The 24,054-nt window shown below is 39.4% G+C and overlaps 1 protein-coding gene across 7 annotated transcripts in view; it reads left to right on the top strand.

Annotated features, from left to right (window-relative positions):
* Window positions 1–20,393, top strand: part of thrb (thyroid hormone receptor beta) — a 109,843-nt gene extending 89,450 nt beyond the window's left edge. For 4 of the 7 annotated variants that reach the window (XM_035182171.2, XM_035182168.2, XM_035182170.2 and 1 more), the window contains 7 exons: window positions 9,310–9,410; window positions 9,507–9,654; window positions 10,533–10,738; window positions 11,906–11,992; window positions 12,319–12,465; window positions 13,339–13,597; window positions 14,299–20,393. In XM_035182171.2, the coding sequence (XP_035038062.1) occupies window positions 9,310–9,410; window positions 9,507–9,654; window positions 10,533–10,738; window positions 11,906–11,992; window positions 12,319–12,465; window positions 13,339–13,597; window positions 14,299–14,540 (1,190 nt within the window). In that variant the 3' untranslated portion in view covers window positions 14,541–20,393. Of the gene's footprint in view, window positions 1–7,240; window positions 8,465–9,309; window positions 9,411–9,506; window positions 9,655–10,532; window positions 10,739–11,905; window positions 11,993–12,318; window positions 12,466–13,338; window positions 13,598–14,298 lie in introns of those variants that run through there. The other 3 variants (XM_035182165.2, XM_035182166.2, XM_035182172.2) reach the window with 3 other exon arrangements.
* The last annotated feature ends 3,661 nt before the right edge of the window (window positions 20,394–24,054 follow it).

The raw sequence follows: 24,054 nt of genomic DNA, 5'->3' as shown, positions 1-24,054 counted from the left end.
AAACTTTTAAACGATATTTGAACATTTTCCGCGAGCAGAAGAGCAACCAAATGTGAATTAAGCTTGTTGTCAACTTTGATAGCAGATCCCCGGCAGGACATAGGGAACTCAAAGTAAGATGAACCTCAAACAAAATAAAAACTAGGTTAAGTGGCTACAGCAGAAACAAAAACATAATATCCAGGATCTGTATATGCAAAGTATGAAGAGTCAAAAAGGACGAATAAGGGGGCTGTCATGAATTGACCATTTCAGTAGTCGCAAGAGTTTACAGAATAAACATACAGTACAATTGAGTAACATCATTTGAGTGGTTAGCTGGGAGGAGATTTTCGTGATGCTGCTGTGAGAGTGTTTCATTTTGACTTGTTGAACCACCTGATTTGATCTTCCGTGATGTTTAATCCAAAATCCATCAGACACACAACCATGATCATGGTTTTCTTCTGTCCTCTGTCTTTCTTCTGCGGCATAATTCATTCCATATTCTGCACCCTGTACTGATTCCTTATATGCTCACGTTTAAAGCCCATTAGTAAGAAATCATATTTTTGTTGCATTTCCTTTTTAATGTTTAATGTCAATATGACAAATGTTTTCACATGAGGACCTTTTAATTTGAGTGCTGAGCAGTCAAGGGCCTGGAGCTGCACTTGAACCTTGCATCACTTAACCATGACCGCCTAAATCCCACTTGGCGGGTCAGGCAGTCCTTGTATCTGATGCACGAATATTTCACAGTATGCCTTAGCATACAGAATATGAACAAAGGCCGTAATAGGAGTCAAGAGATAATTTACTGCACACTGTACATAATATGAGTTGAATGACAATTTTGGGGCTGTGGATAATATATCTAAAATAGATTCCTTCCTTCTAAAGTTCAGGATAATCCTCTCAAACTCTAACCTTTACCAATTGGAGCCTTCTGCTGTTCCCCTTGAGCTTACCATGCACTTTAAGGGGAAAGGTTCCAACTAATGTGCCCTCCTCAGGTAACACAGTGTAGCCGGGGACATCTGACTCAGGGCATCATGTCAGTTAAGGGAAACGAGATCCCTCACATCCAGAAATTGTTCATGACCGGCTTTGAACCCCAAGGCCTAAAGTAATCAATCAGGGAGGGAATATATCTGTGCAGAAGCCCACTGCAGGGCCACTGTGCTGAGGTGCCATCGATAGAGAAACTATGTTCCTGTTTGCACGGGCAGAAAATAGGAAGGTTTATCTCGGCTGTTTGTCAGGACTGCCTGGAGGTAGCTGTTGGACCGTATATATGTGGTTATTTACTCAGCATTATTTCACACAGGAAATGTGGAATATTCTTCTGGAAATACTATTCCAATTTTTTTTATTAGATCAGGTAAGAAAAAAGAAACATCTGAGAAAGACAAAAAAATTAAGGTAAGTAAAGAAAGAAAATTTTAAATGTTTAAATGAAATAATTGTTTTAGTACATGGAATAGCATATATATAATAGACTATATAATTAGCTCAATACTAACTCAATATGATCAAGCATATTTATATAATTAATGTATACTTACTGTAACTTTTTAAATCATGAAAAACCTGCTCAATACGGAAATGTTTAATAGGTATATACATGTATATCAACACCTTTACATGATCTTTTATATTGTCTCTAAATAAGCATGTTTTAAATCAAAATATTTTTGTACTGAACATGCTTATTAGCAGAACCATTAGTTTTTTAGCTGACTTTGCTAAAAATTCTAAACGTATTAAATTTTTTCATTTTCATCAAGTCACAATAAAATAAATAGAAATAACTTGTAACGACCAGCAGACTAATGATAAATCGCACAAAACCTCCCGAGGCGAACCCGCAGGTGTTAACTCTGTCCAGGCAGACAACAGATTGCTTCAGTATTGAGACGCGTTAGACTCTGTCTGTCTGACGCTTAACAGTTTGTTCACAGTTGTTTAAGAAACTCCAAACAAGATTAGTCCAAGTCAAGGACATCACCTCATCAAAAAGTTAAACTGGTATCAAGGCCTCTTTACAGGCAGATTTGCCTCATCGGGCCAGCCTCTTACCAGCTGCTGCATGTTGATCACATCTACTTGTCACACACTCACACTTATGAGTCAGTAATCCCTTGTTAAGCCTTTTTAAATGTTCATCCAGCCAGATAATATACATTGATCATTTATTCATTCTCAGGTTTGTACAGTTTTTAAATAAAAGAAGGACTAAGAATTCTTTTGGACTTTTTTTATTAGTGAGATTTAAAAGTCTGTCGGATGCTGTGATTTCAGATTCTGATTGTTTGCCCTGAAATAGTAAAAATGTTTAATCTTGATGTTTATAATTCAGTCATTATTATGAGTTTAAAAGAAAAACAGTTTAAACAAGTGAAAAAAGAGCTGAACTCTTTCATATAAGCGTCTTTTACATTCAGGCCCTCGCCAAACAAGTTAACACCCATCAATGTCAGTTAGATCCTTCTGTTTCAAACCTGGTGTCTGCGACAACATTGTCCCGCTGTGCATCATTTGTAGTGTTTTTACCACAAACGGCAGTAATCAGTTTGCGAGAACTGAAGAGCGGGGTGACGCAGATGGAGTCAGCTGCAACAACAAGGATTGTGTCTGAGACTACGGCGAAAAATAAAGGAAGTGTCGAAGACAAGGGTCAAAGAAATGTTCCAGATAAAAACAGAAACTCAGCATTCAGAGAAAGAATTACAATCTAAAAAGTATTAGCATGCATCAACAATGTTTGTTATAAATTACTCTCCTTTATAGAGTGATGAATGAATAATGAGCAAGCACCCATTTGCTGAAATTTTTTTTTGAAAAAGATGAAATAGAATAAAAGCTATTAATGAAATCCTTTATGAAATTCTGGTAAATAAACAACAAATCAGACTCACTGTCTTTCCTGGAGCAAAAAAAGACGCAGTGATGACCTCAGTAAACAGAAACAAGCCGTGAGGAGTCTGAGGATCAAGGTTTATCTAACAGCGACTCCCAAAGGAAAAGTTGGACGTAGACAGATTCTATGTGTTAGTGAACATCTCACCTGCCTCAACATGAAATGTGTGATTCAGTTATACGATATGTATACATTAATATTTAACTGTAACTATAATGACTTTTTACGTGAGGATATTCAATCTTTATATATTCTCATTTGTAACAATTTGCAATGGTTGTTACAGACATGTCTGGGTGTATAATAATATGAACAACATATCCTGATATAGGTCATTTCATATGCGATACACATCACAGTGTAGAATATTTTCTGTAATTTCAATGAATTATAAACTAATATATAAAATATAAAGGTATATTAACAGTTAAATTATAGACTTGTATATATTATATAGACAAATGAAAGGTACCTTCTCAGATTTGACTATTTTTCATCTTTTATTTGGAACCTTTGTGCAAACTTTTGATTTATCGTGTAACAAAATGTAAAATATTAATGTATAGATTGCAAATAGTAATGTGAAAAAAATGTCAATATGGTAAAAAATATCAAAACATAAAATATTCTAACAATAGAATAAGTGGTTATTCAGACACGAGCGCCTCGTTTTGTCTTGGAGGGTTGAACTATTTCTCCTGCTCAGAGTTACCACATTGTCACATTAATTCTTCTCCGTGTTTGTTGGTCTTGCTTCCCTGCAACTTTCCTGCCAGCATGAGTAAACAATACATTATAATATAATATTTTGATCATCGCACAACATATTTTGTCATATCGCTCAGAATCTACATGGAAGCATTTTACATGGAAAAAAACGTTTATGTTTTGTTGAAATCTTTGATCACTTTGAATTGCCTTCTCATCTGGTCAAGAATTGTTTTCTTATAAATATGAATTCACTGTTTTATTATCATCAGTGTCAATACTGACAGTAATGAAATGTCAAGTCCATAGTAATCTAGACACTCACTACACTGCACTTACACACATTTGAACTCAGATTGTGCTCTGTTGGCTTTGTACAGGTTTTTCTTAGTTTTTTTTCTATCAAGGAGATTATTCCTAAATTAAAGTAACCCAACATTTTGTCAACAACAAATGTGAAGGTTTTTACCAAAATTTTAAATTTTAAATAAAATAAGCCGTTCAGTATATTTGTGTGAAAATAGCTAATTATATGGTGTACTTTAGTTAGCACATACCTAAGTATGAGCTACTTGCTATAGAAAATACTCACAAAACACAATAATTGGTAATTACTCATCTGAACAGGCCTGAATGAGAAATAAATAATAACAACAATACTAGCAGTTATTTTAACAGTACTCAGCAAAGCTTTTGACAGCAGAAGAAAATCCTCCTCATTTCTTTCTCTAAAAGACTCAGTTCTCTCACAATCTGATACTTATGTGGATACAATAATTTGGTGCTGATTGTATAGTATGTTGTTATTTGTAAGAATTATACTTAAGTAGAACTTAACACTCAACACATTAATTGCTCCACATTCATCATTGTAACGCAGATGAGAGTCTGTTTTTCGGATATTCCCCCTCTAACATGGCTTGAAGCCTTAAATGATCTATCGTCTGTATTTATATAGCTTCTTCTAAAGTATTAGTAATTTCAACTAAATTCTTGTAAATGTATGACTTAATCTCGTAATATTTTGACTTTATTCTTGAAATTTCATATATTCGTTTTCCTTTTAAGTGGCCCTGATTCCTAATATGTTTATGTATGTATATATGTATATGTAGTTTTTTTACCTTTACAAATTGGCAGATGTATCTCCTCAAAAACATATAATGACTTAGTTTTAAATGAATTGGGAAACCATGGACTTCTAGGGTTAAAATGTACATTGACTATCCCACAATGCCTCACGAGTCAGTCGCACTTTGTTTGATTTTGCTCCGTATTTTTTAGATCTTTGCAAAAACTATGCGTGCTTCATGGTACATAAATGTATCTCTGTCATGCAGATCTCCACATCTAATGAGATTAAAAAGTCAGAATTGTCACTTCAACATGTCGGATGACACGTTTAAGTCGCTTTAAGTGTCATATTATATCAGGACACATAATCTGTTGTTCTGGCTTGTAGTCTCTGGGTTTCCCCCTGTATTACAGGATTATCACAACCTGTGTTGAATATGACCTCAACACGCAGTAAATGATACTGGATAAATATGGCAAATAATATAGATTTTGCACAGCTAAGGTCAACTATTTATCGTCTCCAACCATAGAAAATGTTTTGTTTGATTGTTGATATATATTTTATTATTCACAGAGCTCAGAATTGTCAACAAAAGAGGACAAAGCAGAAGAGAATAATACCAGGTTAAGGTGAAATTAAAAGGTATAATTCATTTACATATTGACACATGTAAAGTATAAAAGTAATGTTATTTTTTGTCAAAAAAGCTCTTCTGTTAGTTAAAGTATTCAAGCTATGTAATTTCACTTATACTCTGTTCATATTTTCAAACCTCTGGGGGAACCTAACAACGACCTTTCAGTCAAATCCAGTGTAGGTGGTTGACTGTGTGGAAAAAAACGTGGAAGACTAATTAAAAATGTGATAGATGAATAAAGTTGCTGTGACACCTCTGAGGCTAAAACTAAGAAGTAGCTTTAACTCTAATGCGGGAGGGGTCTCCAACATCCCCAATTGTCAAACTGTATAGAGTGAGATGGGGAACTCCAATGTATTTGTAAATCATATTGAACAAAACTTCAAAATGTGTCAACTTTTGCAGTCAAATGTACATCGGAGGCCTGATTATCTGTATTTCTCTATAATCCTGTATACACCAAGAGTATTGATCGTGCGCTGCAAGCGTGCAGACCGACTGCGATTCAGGGAGTTCAGATCAGTGCAAGCAGCAGGGATTTTAAAGCCAAAACTGCACGGATCTTTACTCCGACTTTACCATGTGTTCGTGCGTTCACATGTCTCCATGTTTGTGGCCCACCTTCTTCTGTTATGTGTTCTAGTACTTAGTCTGGCAGTTTGGTAAGAAGATAAAAGACATCTGCGTGATCAGATCTTAACCTAATAACTGTCTCTAAACAAGGATTGAAGCGACAGACGAATAAAAACAGATCTTATTCTGGATGTTTTTCTTGAACAGCAGGCGGGTATATGTAATAGTTTTACTGAAAGTACATAACTAATTATGTATAGGTAGTCTTTTATTTTTATTTTTTTTGCTCTTCTGTCATCAATTTGGAGCTCTCTCCATGTGCCTCGGAATAGAAAAACTAAATAATGCCACGAAAGCCTGTATTTTCTCGACTCATGAGAATAATGGGAAGTAAATTTAGTTCAACAAATATTTAGTGTCTTTCTTTACTCCTTATTGAGTATCTAAGTATATAATAGTATAGTTAAGATCATGGTTGGTCATTCAAATGAAACTGTAATGGTCTAGCTTTGAATTTGTCTTTTTGAAAATAGGCAATATGAAATGAAATGTGAAAAATATGCTAGATAGGGCTTTACATAAAATAATATACAGCAATCTCCGTATAATTTTTTACAGTAATTAAAAATACTCCAAGGATTTGGCTCTAAATTTTAACAGAACACTATATATTCAAAATATCAGAGAAAGTACTTGTATGAATAAAAAGTAAAAGTAAACAGCACATTTTCACAAAGAAGATAAATTACATTGTTGTTCCAATGATTTCTGCAGTAATATTCATAATTTTAAATCAACAACCTGTCAACGAAGATGTTCCTTTTGGATTCTTAAAGGTTGTGCGTCTGTTTGTGTGTGTGTGTTTGTGTTTACATCGGCAGCAGCAGTAGCATTCCTAGGAAGCACTTTGTAGAACAACGTGTAATGGTGAACTATAAAGAACAGTAAAATTATTAAAGAAGTCATAATGAATCGAAACAGATAGACATCATCGCCATAAGGCTTATCCCATCTTTATAGAACAGGAGGCCTAATCAATATGGCTGAGTCGGTGTATTATCTAAAACAGATCACGCAATGTGTCAATCAATGCATTGCGCATGTGTCTTATATTTGGGGAAACAAAATATAGATTTTTTTACGAATTACAACCTTTCTTATTTTAGGCTGAAAAGTGTCATTACCACGCTATTGATAAAATATATTTTTGTGAGAAATAATGTAATATAAAGTTAATCAATCTTTAAAAAACTAGAATTTTTCTAATATATATTTTAAAAAACATTTTATAAAACATTTTTGTTGTTAATGTTTTTCAACTTTAATGCTGAGTTGTACATTTGGATGTATACAAAGTACATATTATTGTATGCATCATACAAACGATTGAAAAAATTGTTTATTTTGTTCATTTGATTTGTCCAGTAATCTAATCTGAAGTTATTTTGGTTATTGTTCCTTTAGAAAGTCTTACTTCATTTCAGGAATTCGTATTTTAAAATGCAGTCAAGTGTTCCGTCTTTCCCCGCTTGCTGTCTGTGCCTTAGCTTTGCCGTGTCGTATAGAGCTTAAATACATATTACAGTCTTAACTGTAAGAAGTCAGGGTTATGTGTGTGTCAAACTCCTTAAAATCTTCTTAGTGTCATAACGTTCACTAAATAGTGATCTAAGCACGCTTGTTTACGGATTCTGTTTGAACAGGATAAGCACAGGGGTTTATACACAAAGGTCAGAGGTTAGGGGGTTAGGTAAGATACCAGCGGTGAGAGAACTAATGATTGTTAGATGATATAAAGTGCCATTACTTATTTTTCATCTCTTCATCAAGTGTTTTTTTGGAACTTTGCTTTCCAAGGAATTGTTCTTCCACTTGAGGGCATGTTATTAACAACACGCAAAGTCTTAATCTGTGACATCACCAGTGTCTGTGGCACATCTAGGATTTGTGGAGCACAAGATTAGAGCTCCACGTCGTCATAAATCTCTGCTCCTCAATTCAGCCGGATGGTGGCAGGTGGGACAGTTGCTAGGTGTCATCCGTGGTCTTTGGATTTCGTGGACAAATGTTTGTGCGTCTACGTAGAGTCAATTTCGACAGGACTTTTTTTAGACCGTAAGCTTCTAACTGTCACTCACGTGGCTTGATGCTCTACATCTGACTCTGTCTCTCTTTTTTTTGAGAAAGAGTTTACCCAGAACTTTTTATGTTGCTCTTCTGTGGCTCTTAATGATGAACTACTGCATACCAGACATGTATGAGATGCCTCATGTTGGCATGGGAGGCTACACGATGCAGGGCAGTGGGGAACACTGCATGTACTCAGGTGAGGGGCCCGGGTACGGACACTTTGAGCCCCAGCCCCTGCACCATCCGCCCTGCATGGAGCAGACTTGGCCCAGCCAGCACTACTCTTGCTCTTACACTGGTGGCTCGCCTGTTTTTAAGAATGAATATTGCAACATGGAGATCCCTCTTAGTCACTGCCACCATCAGCCTGAGTACTTTCCTGAGATCAAACCCGACTTCTCACACCTACAGTGGATGCAGGGCGCACACAGAAAAGGTACGACACTTGATCCCGATTGTTTACATCGTCTTAGAGAACGAGAGATTTTCTGTAGGCACAACTGTTGCATGTAGACTTTTCACGTTTTCAGTTGTGAATTAAGTGATTGAATTGCTTCCATTGTTATAAGGTCTCTCGATGTTGGGTTCGATGTGTCTTTGTTATTCCCTGGAATAGTTTTGGAAGACTCCTTCTTAATCGATGAATCAATGAAGTCTGGCATTTTCAATTTAGGTCCAATAAGTGTAAATCCAAGACTTAAAGCATCATGTGGTTGCAAATCTGTGAGCGGCACTTGGCGCATCTGATGGTTGGAGTTTTCAAGCGGCCGGGGGTTTCTTATTGATTGATGTAGAGGCAACAGAAGGCCGATGAGAGATGAATTATTGCTTTCTTCACAAACCCCCCAAAAAAGTATTGATCAGTTTCTTAACCTCCAGTCTCCGAGGTCAAAGTACTGATCTCATTAAGTTGAATCCCAAATAAGGGCCAGGTGTTAACTCAGTGGGACATCTGGAAGCAACAGTGCTATACGTGGAAATCAGTGCTGTTCAAATTTGGGGTCGTCCAAGAGTCAGTCTATCTGTGTGACTTTCCACAACATCAGCATTTCCACACAAGTCTGCGAGAGGACAGAAGTTACAAATGACACGAAACCAAAACAAAGCAAAACAAATACTAATACATTCAAACTAAATGATTAAAATCACAAAACATTAAGGCTTTATTGCAATAACACCTTAATTAACCATCTAATGTGTAACATATTTCAAATCTGGTTGAACATCTGAACACATTATTTTAAATAAAATCTTATGTTGACAATCTGTTCTTCTCTCCAGGGTACATACCAAGTTACCTGGACAAGGATGAGCTATGTGTAGTGTGCGGGGACAAAGCCACAGGCTACCACTATCGCTGCATTACCTGTGAAGGTTGTAAGGTAACGTGAGCGAGTCTCAGTGAATCGTAGCGGCAGCTTCATGCACTCGTCGTCGTTTGGAAACCGTTCTGAGCATCTGGCCGTCTGCTTTTCTAGGGTTTCTTCAGGCGGACGATCCAGAAGAATCTTAACCCGACCTATGCCTGCAAGTACGAGGCGAAATGTGTCATCGACAAAGTGACCAGGAATCAGTGCCAGGAATGTCGCTTCAAGAAGTGCATTGTGGTGGGAATGGCGACCGACTGTGAGTTTAATTAGCTCAGTCAAATGGGGCTTGAGACAAATGAATGTTGCACTGTCTGCTTCTCAATGTTTTGTCTGCTTCGTTGTTGGTTGTTTCTTTCTTCTAATGCGTCTAAACGTCTACCTGCAGATTTGCACTTTACCTAATTATGGACAACTGAATACAAGTATTTTAGAAAATCAATTAATTGTAATGAAAAAATAGGGTTAACATTTTATAGAGCAAATTCTGAATTGATAAATCAAGAAAATAATGAATCAGATAGAAAATAACTTGACTGAACTTTTGCTTTAAAGGTGATTTAGGGAGTTTCTCTGGACATTTACCTTGAACACAAAGGAAATGTTCACAACTGAAATGAAATTGATCTGACTCCAGTACCAACTCAAAACTGCAACATTCCTGTTTATTTGAAAGTCAACAGGTACAATAAGGCATCTTTCATCGTGGACTTGTTAAAGCAGCTACATTTCAAGCTTGTAGTGAGTGTTTGATATTTCCAATATAGACCTTTGGGTGGAGTATCACTTTTAAGTATCAAATGTGTTTAGCCTGAAACTCAGGTCATGGTTTTCTAGTTTTATCGTTTCTTGTAAGAGTGAAATAGTTGACCAAGCAAAAAAACAATTTAAACCTATAAGTAAACAGCTACTTGTGAAAATTGTGTTTGATTTTATTCACTGGTTATGTGCACCTAAACTAAATGTGATTTTCTTTCTTGTTTGAACAGTTAATTTCTGCCAAACTTATATTTCCATTGCGGTCATGCATATGCCTCCTTCTCCCTCCTTCTCCCTCCTTCTCCCTCCTTCTCCCTCCTTGTCCACTCTCATTGTCTCCCTTTTTCTTCTCCTGTGCCTCCCCTCCCTCCACCCCAGTGGTGTTGAACGACAGCAAGCGGTTGGCCAAGCGGAAGCTAATCGAGGAGAACCGGGAGCGCCGTCGGAAGGAGGAGCTGCAGAAGACGGTGTGGGACCGACTAGAGCCCACCCAGGAGGAGTGGGACCTCATCCGTATGGTGACTGACGCCCATATGGCCACGAATGCCCAGGGCAACCACTGGAAGCAGAAGCGGAAATTCCTGGTGAGACATCGCCCTCCTCCCTCCCTCCTTTCTGACCACAGGCTTCATTGTATCGATTACCCTGCCTTATCCAGTCCAACCCCCCCTACCCCCCTACCTTCGCCTCCCACCCCTCTCAGACCCCTTCCAAGTCATGCCCCTGTCTCCGCGCGCCTCCACCACAACCGCTGTTCCACTGATCCCTGTGTTAATATGTCCATGTGTTTTCTTGTATCTCCTTGTAGAGTGGGGAGAATTAGCTGGACGATGGAGAAAAGTGTGTTCCTCAACGTTTCTGCTCTTATTTATAATGGAACATCTTATTCTTGTGTTTTTTTATGTGCGATGATCGTTGATTGCTGATACTAATAACTTGCTTTTTTCGTGCTGTTTCACTTTTCTTTCTTTCTTTCTGTCTTCAGCTTTTCGATTTCTCACCTAATCTTTTTGTTTATTTGACTAATTTTTATTCCTTTCTGTGAAGTTTAATCGCTGTGTCCAGATTGAAAATCTCTCAGCTGCTGACTTTACATTGGGTTTCTATGGCAGCATCAGAGGAAACACTCAGAACTCACCAGGAGCGTTTCAGAGTGTTTGTCCGCCCGTTCTTTTTGTTTTACTTGTTCTAGTTGGTTGTTTTTTTTATACCTCTCGTCATCTGCGGTTAAAAATCCTGTGGCCAATGTTTAGTCTGCACAGTATGTTTTATTTTGAAAATTGATCACAATGTTCTCTGCCGGTCCTTTTCCGACCTTATGCCCGGCTCACATCTGCTCTGAGCAGCTTGAATAGGAGGATATTTTTTCTAACCAGTGTTGAAAAGAGATTTTTGTTGAGACGGAAATTTTTCATATTAGAATGAATTTGTGGTATTCGCAACAAAATATGACATGATGGTATTGAACTGTAAAGCAGCATTCACTACTTTCTAAAAAAAAGTCTGATTGAGGTTTTGGCAGATTTAAGTCGCGTAAGCCGTCGTCACAAATGTCAGCGTCGTCGACGGTCGAGTGTTTCTGAGTCGTGGTCCTGATTCTCGCCATAGAAACCCATCTTGGATTTCTGTCTTCCACTGTTCTCTATCTGCACACTCTTTCATCTGTCTTCAGTTTTAACATGTCTTCTTTTTAGTTGCCTTGAGACGGGTTCTTCATTGAAACTTCACAATTCCTGTTGATTATCCAACAGGTCGAGGAAGCTATGCTTCTTAATGAAATAACATGTAATTTATTCTATACTTCTGACCAGAGTGCAGCGGGGGTGAAGGAAGATAAGGTGAGATACAGCAGACAAGCATACATATTAAAAATTATATACTGGCTAACAAATGGAGTCTGACACAGTGTAGTCTCACCCCCAACATTTACTGTCATTCCCATGTTTAACACATTTAAATAAGTTGTATAAATACATGTCTTTGGTGAAACGTCCCCATTTACATCTACACATCACATTACTGTCAACTACATGGTTTATACTCCTATTATATTCTCACTGCTAGGTTTTATAATGTTCTTACAAAACGCTGTTGAATGCTGTTGAATTTTTCATACAAACATGGAGACTGTTGAGACACTGACGCTCCCTTCTTGTCTCCTCAGCCTGAGGAAATTGGTCAAGCGTCCATGGCAAATACACCTGAAGGAAACAAAGTGGATATAGAAGCCTTCAGTCAGTTTACAAAAATTATCACCCCTGCCATAACCCGAGTGGTGGACTTTGCCAAAAAACTGCCTATGTTTTGTGAGGTAAGTGTCGCTGCTTCTTTAACAACGCTTCTTAAAATGTAGCTAGAGAACCAAGTGTTCCCTAGCTCTTTTTTTAAAGTATTCATAATTGTCAGTGTAGTGGCCTAACATTTCTTATTTATTTATTTATTAGGAAAAATACATGCAAAGTTGAGACTGTTATTGCAACTAGTTTAATTTAGTTCAGGTGATAAATATCATTGAACAAACTTAGGTTTTAATTTAATGTCAAAGTGAAGCAAAGACAACAGTTACTTATAAGAGCCCATAATTCAAAATGACAATTTCAAAACTGGTGATTGTATTTTCTTCATATATGTTGAATTATATGCTTATATGATGTTGCATGATGTGTCTAGCAATTAATTGGAATAGATTAAATGGAAGGGTAACATTTTAAGTTCATAGTTATTTACAGACTTTATAAAAGTCTGGTTTTATTTTAAGGATCAAATCTCATCACAAAATGTTAGAGGTCAGCTAATTTATGAAATAAAAGTTACATTCAGGAGATGCAGTCTTTCCAAACCATAAAGCAGAACATGCTTTCTTAGTTGTAGAAATGTTAGTCAGATGCTAATCTTCTAATATCCTAATAAAACTTTTTGACCATTTGTAAATATTATTTCCCAATTTGCAAAACTGTTTTTTCAGGTCAGCTAAATATTATCGTCCTAAATAAACACTAAGCTAGAGTATTGTTAATACTAATGGTAGCTAGCAAACAATTAGCTTTCCACATTGTTTTGTTATTGTATAATAACCAATTTTCCAGTTTGAAGCTGACCAAACAAAAATAAATGTGTGCATGCTCGCAGCAGAGGAGCCACATCCTGCCAATAACAATGTTCTCCTCTGTTTTCTAATGCTCAGCTGCCTTGTGAAGACCAGATCATCCTGTTGAAAGGCTGTTGCATGGAGATCATGTCACTGCGAGCTGCTGTTCGCTACGATCCTGAGAGCGAGACTCTCACGCTGAACGGGGAGATGGCGGTCACGCGGGGTCAGCTTAAGAACGGAGGCCTGGGCGTCGTCTCAGACGCCATCTTCGACCTTGGCGTGTCGCTGTCCTCCTTTAACTTGGACGACTCTGAGGTGGCTCTTCTTCAGGCGGTCATCCTGCTTTCATCCGGTGAGCAATGGACTCTATCTACGCACATGAATACATTTTTATTCTTACTTTGATCTATTAGCATATCCCTTATATTCCAGCAGACCGTTTAATTAATAACAATAGTTACCAGACCAGAATAGCGTAAAACTGTATTAGAGACTTTAAAGCCATAATTTATCATTTATATATATATTTAAAAATACAACAAAAAGAACAGGAACAAAAGAATCAGGAACCGTCCGCAAATCACAATGGTCACTTATCCCACTGTTCAATCAATTAATCACCCTAATCATAGTGAGGAGCTTTGTTCAGCTACTGTAATTTGTTTTTGCCTCCATCACCATTTCTCTGTGTGACGCTCTGCATCTCATTGGAGATCAATATTGTTCTGCTGTGTGTTGTACATGGAGACATGACATGGGGTTAACCTGCCCATCTGCTTTGTCTTCTGACACACTTAGAGTAGAGGTCTAATCAATAGCATTTTCTGCTTTTAAAGCCAGTGCTCCTGCATTGACACTCTAACCCTAACCCTTTGTACCAGAAAAGCATACCACTGAATGTCAGGATAAAAACATAGAGTATATAATCCATACACAAACTAGAAGGGCCCTCAGTGGAGCGATGCCTCCGACAAAGCCCAACGGTCCCTTTGTGAATGATCCACCTCCCTGTTGTATTTTCACAAATAACATTAAGGTTCCTTTTGCCTTCAGATCGGCCAGGCCTGAGTAGTGTGGAGCGGATCGAACGCTGCCAAGAGGAGTTCCTGCTGGCCTTTGAACATTACATCAACTACCGCAAACACAAATTGGCACATTTCTGGCCCAAGCTGCTAATGAAGGTGACGGACCTGCGGATGATCGGCGCCTGCCACGCCAGCCGATTCCTTCACATGAAAGTGGAGTGTCCCACCGAGCTATTCCCTCCTCTCTTCCTGGAGGTCTTCGAGGACTGACCAATGGATTTAAGTGTATGCGTGCGTGTATGTGTCCGTGTGTGTATGTGTGTGTGTTTGTGTATGTGTGTGTGTTTGTGTGTGTGTGTGTGTGTGTGTGTGTGTGTGTGTGTGTGTGTGTGTGTGTGTGTGTGTGTGTGTGTGTGTGTGTGTGTGTGTGTATGTGTGTGCATCCGTCAGCGTCTGGGCACCCTGGTGGTCTCAGGGGTGGAACCAGCAGAATGGCCGTCACATTGAACTTTCTATTAGCACTACTGAGTGTCACTTCATTCCATACGTTAGGATTAGCTCTCTGGTCTAGTTTTGGATGGAACCATTCCTTACAGTGCGGGTACATTTTTTTGTTCTGTTGTTGTTATTATTGTGGATATAACTTCTCACCTCGGATATGTGTTGATGATTGTACAGTTGGCATAATGGTGATTTTATCAACGCTTGTTTATTCATTAGAAACCATGCAAATGTTGTATTTTCCTTCCTTTTATGTTGAAAATTTCAAAATGGCTGCTCACCCGACACAAAAACTAGGACGTTATCAGCTATTTGTTAGTCCGCCCCCCCCCGCCCCCCCCCGCCTGCCTGCTCGACTTTATTGGACCCCTTTGTTGGTTGATATTTTAACCGTCATGTAGTCTGTCACCTACTCGCTATCAAACTATGACACGTTAACAGCAACACTCACTCACTGTAATGGACAGCAGCTCCACGGGCCGGGGTTCGTCTCTGCGTCGCCACTTATCACAATGTTAACACCGTCATGCAGCGTTTCAGAGACGTCGGGAAAATCTGAATATACAGAACAGCAGCTTAAGACGAAAGTCCCAGTCAGAAACGAGTCAGAGCTTTTTCTGGGACACTTTTATTCAGTGTCATACAGTAAACATAGCAACGTGCACTGTTCCACCCTGGTGGACAACATTAGCTTCTGCACTACGACAGCATGTTCGGGCCAACAGTGTTATCTGTGAGACTCCCTCTGTGAAGCTCCCTCAAACCTTATCTTAACATCCTGGAAATTGTATAAACCACATGATTAAATAAATAATCCAGAAAATAAACAGTAGATCCATCCATAATGCTAATAGTTGGCAGCAAGTGCATCATAAGCCAGCACTCAGAAAGTTGGAAGTACAGCAGGGCACTAGTTTCTCTTATTCCGTGGCTCAAATTTTCTGTCCTAGCTGCGTTTGAGTGAAGAAAGTCTTGTGTCCGTGTCTGTTGCCTTTATTTTTACAGCGTGGACCATGAAGCACACACACTCTCGATCCCGACTTCCGACATTGAGAGGAAAGCAGCGGTAGCATTAAAAATGAGCCTGATCACCGTCGCCACAAACTGGTCAGGACTAACTAAAGCACACAATGACGCCGATGTCATGAGAAGACAATCATGTTGTATTCGTTTTTTGTGTGTAACAATGCCACATGCTGTGCCAAAACCAAGTGAATGATGCCCTCCTTATTGAATCCCTGCTAGGGCTCTTATCGCGACTCCGGCACTTGACTTAGTGCGCGTCGCTCGCAGACTCGTTCCACCGACACATTAGCAGCTTTTAAGTGTTTTACCGCGGCTCACTAGTCACACGTACAATTTCAACCGTTTTTTCTTTTGTTTTCTTTTGTTATAGTACGTCTCCCTGCATACGGGAGGCTGTATGTTAAAACAGTGACGTCATGGTGCTATGGTGGGTTGGGGAAATGGCTGATTGGACTGTATCGTTATCTACGTGCAGAGACAAACATTATCTGTTCACATACCAGCCAACCACCCTCTAATGATGGCATGCATAGACACTAACACTCAAACACGCACACATACTTACAGTATACCTTTCACACACATGCACATACATGTACAGTATATGCACACATGCATGTGCCTACATTAACACATAGGTCAGACCCCACCACTGTGACCAAACAGTGGGACTCGGAGGCCAAGTGAACGTTGGCTGGCCCGAAACCTGATTCATCATCAGCAAGGTACACTGAGGGAGCTGCTGAGATTGTGAAAACGTAGCGCTTATCCGTTTTTTTATTTTAGCCGATATGTTCTCTTTTTTTTTGTTGTTGTTTTAAAAGCTTCTCAATGGTCTTGTTGTTTGCAATGTGACAAAAAATACATTTGCTCTGTATATCTCGCTTTTTCAAGCTTCACACTACTCCTCAAAGCCGCATGTGTTTATTTTATTTTTTTCTCTTTTCTGTGAAGTGATGCCTTTTTATCAAAGCAATAGACTTGCTGCAGTGTTTGAATGACCCGGACCTCACACACACACCTCGCAAAACTGTACAGACTCAATATAAATGCACAGACAATCAGAGGGAGAGAGACGAATGGGGGAACAGGCACCCAGACTCAGGCGGTCGGTCCGGTCGGGCTGGGCCATGCTGAGCCACGGCCATTTGGAAAAGTAACATTGACTATGTTTGCATGCACCCCTCACCTCCACAGTGCTGTTGAACTCATGTGATATCCTGAGCCTGCCAGTAAAAAACATCAATGAAAAGATTTGGTCAGTTATTACAAGCAGGAGCGACTTGCTCAACCATAACAGACGGATTTATAGAATTGGATCAGTCCTATGTTTTGTTATTAGATTGGTATTCTGGCCTTTAACCACCAAACAATCCCAGGAGCCAAACTCAGGAACGATTTACGACCTAAAAGTATCTTTAGTACATATGTGTTGTATTTCAACTGCGTCTGAAGAGCCGTACAAATCTGAATTCAACATTAGCAAATTAGACCTAAAATGGATTAAAATGAACAATTGTTTGATACTTTTTTATGTAATGAGAAAACTAAATTCATCCAGTTGTCTTTTGTAATTGACGACTTCATGACTGTTTAAAGCTCTACATGAGTATGTAACCACACTGCTCTCTCGCTCTTACCTCTTTTTTGAAACTTTTTAGACTTTAACACTAGTCTCAGGAATTTGGCTGCATAACTTTCTTTAAACATCAACAAAATCCCATGCTCAGCCCCAGTATGCTGGCACCAACTGTAGCTTGCTTGCTTGCAGTCTGGTTGACAGTTGTACACACACACACACACACGTGCTGTAGCAGTTTGTATGATTGTGTTTGACCTGTCACTGACATACAGTACTGTTAGCACCACATACTACCTCAGGAGCGGGGGCCTTTTTGGAGGATGCACACTGTGGCCTGGGAACCTAAACTGGAACTATATGTTCCTGAGGTCAAAAATGTTCCTGAGTGACTGTAAATGTTTCTGGATCCCCTCACAGGTAAAAGGCCACAATGAGAGCTAAGACAATTGCACAAAATAAAAAAAGTGAGTAATTTTAAAGCTGCATTAATTGATTTTCTTTTTTGCCACTAGGGGCAGAATTCGACCAAAAACTGAAGAAAAAAAATATTCGTGAGTCCAATTTTTGTCTCGTTGTCATTGTTTGATTTCCGCCAATTCCCGGGGGAAACTTCCGACCTTTCAGCTGCTGCATGTTCAGCTTTCTTCACCCGTCAGCACACAGTGGAAACATCCTGAGTTAATGAGAGCAGTGAGCTATAAAACACTAAATATAGGCCTATGTTGAGGTGTAGAGTTTGGTACCAGTTCTCTGTGGTCCTTTTCACAATAAACGTTAAAAAATATTGGTGGTGAGTTAGCTACAGCATTTCCCAGCTTTTCATAGGAGCTCATTAACTGAGCACCGCCCTCGGCTGTTTAACCTTCTGCTCACCATCGCATATATTCAGCACAATTTCTTTGAGTGAACCATCTTTTCTTAAGCTTTTGTCTGAATCCAGGTTTGTGGATCCCTTTCCTTCAGTGGACTTGTACAGACAAGAAGATTACTGTAACCAGGTTCTCTTAAACTATTGCCTATACTCACTTAAATCAGCACCACTTTGTGTGTCTGCTGACCTGATGACCTCACTCTCCGGCTCTTTAGCTGCTCCTGTTTACCCTCCATTGTCGCTAACTTGATGTCTGCTGTGTGTTGCTGGGTAGGAAGTGTCAGCTGAGCCTTTAGCTGATAACGGCAGCCAGTTTAAGGGCTTTTTCATACCTGAAAGTCCAGACCATGGTCCGACCCAATCTTAACATTGTTTAGATTTGATCCGGTTAGTTTTGGTTTCACATTATTATTGAGGGAGCGGACAAAAGACTTTAATGTGACGGATGTACGTCCTGTCGTCATCACCTACATGGGCTGCGACTGCCAATACCTTGACGTTGGCATGTTGTCAGTTATAAATGAGTAAATAAATGAACCAGTTCACATCATTGTCTTCGTTGGAGCTGTAGTATTATTATGGTATTACTACCAGCATTATGAACTCTATGTGCAGTACTCCACACTATTCCGAATGCGCCCAATGAAAGTCCTAGTCGGTCAAACATTATATTGTTGGAGTTGAAGACTAAAAGCAATCCTGCGAGCCTCTTACGTTTCTTTTCTTTTTGTATTGTTTGACACGGTCTCAATTTCCTGCAATTGGTGCGAACCCAAACAAATATATTGTTCATTTGATATGGACTGAGACCCCTGTGGTCCGATCCTAACTTTGGTCCGTTGGTCTGGACCGTGGTCTGAGGCACCTGTCACACCTGTTGGTTTAGTCTGAAGGTCTGGATCAAACAAGGGATGTGTGAAGCCATAAAACCAAAACAATGAGCTGAAAGGTGCTAAAATGTTCTGTAGAGTTGATGGGACACATGATAATTCCCTGTGGGTTCGACACTGGGTGTGCCCCCCCCCCCTCACATTACAGGTAGTCCTTTGAAATAAGAATTAATCAAATGCAATTAGTGCAGCTTTAACTCAAATCTAAACAAAAACCAATGTAAACAGTACGAAACTTACTCGGTGTAGTCGACGTCTATGACACAAATGTGATGTGTGTCTTGCACAGTGCGTACAAACTGAATGAACAGCCCTGGGAAAACGGCTAAAAATGACACGTACGTCACATCATCATCATTACTTGAATTGTCATATTCACGGGGGCTGTTGGTGCATGTAAACATAGTCAACACTGACTGCTGGTTCGGAAAATGTTTACTGTTCCTGAGGAGGTGCCAGTACGCTCTTATCTCTCCCACGAATTGTTACTGTTAAAGTTACTCAGTTATAAACTTATAACAAGAGTTGCACCATAGAAAAAGCTATTTTACAGTACAAAGGAAAAAGGATGTATATTTTCAGACTGCAGATTTTTTTTTACAGATGTTGTTAGCCTAATATGAACATACTGTTTTGCATAGCGTTAAAAAAAAAATGACGTCTTGCTCTCAAATCCATGTCCACGTCTACAAAAGAATTATGAGCAAGATAATATGAATCATGAAAAAAAAAATAACACTTTAATTAGTGCAGCATTAGTTCCACGATTAAAAAAGAAAAAAAAAACTGTTATTACTGTGTCTTGACTTCACTGTCAGTACAAAGCAGCACAGCTCCACACAAACACAGCTGAAGACATCTTCTTGGTCAAAGTGTAACCAGCATCAGAAAGAAAAAAAGTCATCCACCGTCGACACCGATTTCTCTCCTTGTGTGTTTCAGTGTCTTCTTATTCAACTCATCTGTTCAACACGTACAGGAAAACCGTCGCAGAGGGGGGAGGGATTCAGTGTGTGTAGGCGCAGGAGGGAACCTGTGGCGTCAAACCACAAGATGCACAAGGTTCTGTTGCTAATTTGCTGTCTTGCACTCTGCATTTTACTGGAAACATGGTCCAGTACTGCACTGTCCAGATGTGGACGTTGCTTTGACATGAGCGCGGAGGACTTGAAGGTGAAATGAGTTGCTCATGGTTGACGATGATTGCAGCTAATGTGAATTGGCTCTTGAGAATAAAGATGGTTTTGAGAGAACTTGGTTGTGTTTTTACTTCTCTTGCAATTTCATATTCGGGGGAATTTTCATACTTTGTATTTTAATTGTGTTGTTAAATTTTTACTTTTTATATATATTTTTTTATGATAACACCCAGTTTCCGCCGCTCACCGTGCATTGTGCCCATTATGTTCCCAGACTTGCTGTTGAGGTAATTTATTATTTGTAATTTTTGTGATAATCACCCTTTGGCTCATGGCGTGGCTGTGGCTCAGGAGGTGGAGAGGGTCATCTTCTAACCAGAAGGTTAGTAGTTTGATCCCCAGCTCCTCCAGTCTGCATTCCGATGGTGTCCTTGAGCAAGACACTGAACCTTAAACTGCACCTGATGGCTGTACCAATAGTGTGTGAATGATGTGTGATAGAAAAAGCTCCGAACCATCTGGAGCAAGGAATCAACAGCCAGGGAAGAGAGAGAGAGAGAGAGAGACAGAACAGCTTGGACGCTCAGCAAACAAACTGATGCAGTAAGTATAGAAATCTCATCCGCAGGACGAAATGGATTCTTTAGGTTTGATATATTAATTGAGACAGAGAGCGACTAAATATCAACATTTAACTGAAATTTACGAATAAAAGATAATAATAATCATAATAATAACTTATAGCTTAGTTATAGCTATACTTATATAGCGCCTTTAAAGGGACCCAAGGACTATTCCAGAGGGTGGGGGCTGCCACGCTAAAAGCCCTGTCTCCATAAGTCTGCAGTCTGGTGTTGGGGATGGTGAAGCAGACTCCAGTCAAAGGATCGCAGATTTCTGGATGGGGTGTAGGGTCGAAGTAGATCAGATACTGTATGTATGAGGCCTTGGAGAGATTTGTGAGTGAGCAGGAGTTTGTAGGTGATCCGTGATTTAACTGGCAGCCACTGGATGGATGAGGGTCGGGGGGGATGTGCTGCCAGGGCAGGAACAGGTGAGAACCCTGGCTGCTGAGTTCTGCACATACTGGAGCCTGTCCAGGGCTTTGCTGGGTACCCCAGACAGGACTCCACTGCAGTAGTCTGAAAGTGAGGGTCGGAGTCTGGAGATGTTCTGGAGGTTGGTAGAAGGCAGTTTTGGTGACAGACTTCATGTGGGTTTCTGAATGAGAGGGTGGAGTCCAGAATAACTCAGGTTGCAGACTTCAGAGGATGGGCAGGTGGTACAGCCCTCCACACTGAGAGGCAAGTCACACTCTTTCACATTGTGCACGTTATTGTCTTGCAGATTTAATTTTAAATAATAATAATAATAGAAAAACTGCATTTTAATGCTACTCTTATTCATCTCTTTAAAAATACAATACAGTCCTTATAGACCAAAATTGTCCTGATCATGACTGAAAAAATATAAATTTCTTTCAGGATTCCAGCCTGTTAAGTGCTAATTTATTTACACAATGCCACTGTTGTATTTTGTGAAAAATATAAACTAAATGCTAAGAGGTTTTATTTTTTTTAAATATGAGAAAATGATTGAATCCGGTAGAAAATGGTAAAAACTACCAGCCAGGGCCCCAGAGTGAAAGCAAGTGTTTTTTGCACCATGTATAATCAACATATAAAGGAACTGAGGTTGCAATTCCCCAAAATATCCACAGCCTGGACAAAAATATCCCCAGTGAATAAATAAAGGTTAAAAAAATCTAAACTGAAATCATTTATTTTTAAAACTGTTAAAACTGAACTGAGGGAACACAGTTTAGTTTGAGAGACTCACTGCTGAGCCTGAGGGGAAAAAGATTCTGTGGTCAGATGTGACAAAAAATACTGTAAACACGACGTGTGTCTGGTGTAAAACAGGCGCTGCTCTTCACCTGGGTTATATCAGCTCTATGTGGTGACGCTTGTGGGCAGCATCACTTCAACACACCCTGTGGAAATGCAAACCAAAACCTTAATACAAATTAGACCAATCAACACAGTGTGTGCTCTCTTGTAGCATTTTACCTGTGTTCACTTCTATTGGTCCAATATTGAAGGCCATAATTACTATATAAGCTAAAATCTGAGCATGCTAACATTAGACTTTGTTTCTTGCAGTAGTGTGTGAGTTGCTTTTGAGAGCGGAGCCGAGCTGCAGATGGTGTGTGAGCTGCAGGGAGGGGCAGCGAGTGGACAGGCACAGTGGAAGCTGCGTTGTTGCCATCTGCTGATAGAGAGTGACACTACCACAGGCCCACTCGTGACGAGCTGTGACTCCTGACAGCACAACAACCTCTTTATAAATCTGCTGCTAAACCAACTGAGGCTCTGCAGAGAGATGAGCTGAAGATTCAGTCTGTTTTTGTCTCCATATGTAAATCACCACATAATGATTTTCACCGTCTCACAGTTCTCAGTGGTGTGCTGCGAAATGTACAAAACTGTCAGTCAACATGATGACGCAGGAAATCAATATAATTATAATACATGCAATAATACATAGATACAGACCATTTCAAAGTTGACTTGGTCGAGTTATTACAACAGAACAGATTTCACCAGAGTCCTTGTGCTGTATAGTTTGCAGGTCCAGGATCCCGGACATCGTGGATCATGATGATGGATCGTGAATCGTGAACCGTGCCGGCAACTGATCGCTGATTATGGATACAACTAGATTGCTCAGATTATATAATATGCCTACCCATTGCTGCTCCCTTCATCTCTGTCAGACCTTTTATTTTGTATAAATTCTTTAAACATTGATACACCTCTGCATTTATATTAGACACATTTTTGCATCAGTGGTGTAAATATTGATGCGCTCTGTGAAACTTGTGACTGTCCAGGGAGAGGGATCCCTCACATGTGGCTCTCTCGGAGGTTTCTACATTTTCCCCCTGTTATAAGGGGTTTCTAAGAGGGTTGTCTTTCTAATAGGATGTCGCACCTTGAGGCAAATTGCGGGCTATACAAATAAAATTTGATTGATTGAATTGTGTGTAGTATTATTGTGTCTTGTATCTGTGTGGTGACTGAGCTTAGTACTGATAAATGTGTAAGTCAGCTTCTATACTTCACAGTCACAGAGGCCACTCAGGCGCCAAAAGCTGCGACTCAAAAGAAAACTTCATATTCATTGTTGGCCCATTTTGAATAGACATGTTCACAGTGGAATAGTGATTAAATCAACAACCCAAACTGTGTCCACTTCTCACTGATCTGCTATTAAAACATTTTTCTTATGGTGAATAGGTGACATCATTTCCTGTTAGTCTACAATGTTTGTAGCTTGCATAAACTGAATATGACAAACGTGTGTATGTATATAGTTAGTACAGTATTCAGTGTCAAACTGGGACAAAGTTAAGGGTATACGTAAGTGACCATATGGTGGCGCTATCGCATTTTCACATTTCACCTCTAAGGGTCTTTGGGCAGGACATTGAACCCCACATTGCCCCTGACGGCTGTGCTGGCAGTCTGTGAGTGATGGAGAAAGTGCTGCTCATGGATGCACTGTATGAATGTGTGTGTGAATGTGTGTGTGAATGTGTGTATGAATGGGTGAATGCCACAGCTGTACTGCAACATGTTTTCAGTGGTCAAGACTAGAAAAGCTCTATATAAGCACAGACCATTTAAGGTCAAAGTCATTGCTAATTGCTAATTCTAATTACCTTGGATAAAACAATGACGTCAAAGGTCAGCTTCTGCAAAAACTCTTTTCT

Source organism: Hippoglossus stenolepis, chromosome 17 (genome assembly GCF_022539355.2).
Source record: "Hippoglossus stenolepis isolate QCI-W04-F060 chromosome 17, HSTE1.2, whole genome shotgun sequence".
NCBI lineage: Eukaryota > Metazoa > Chordata > Actinopteri > Pleuronectiformes > Pleuronectidae > Hippoglossus > Hippoglossus stenolepis.
This window is presented reverse-complemented; position numbering and strand designations above follow the sequence as displayed.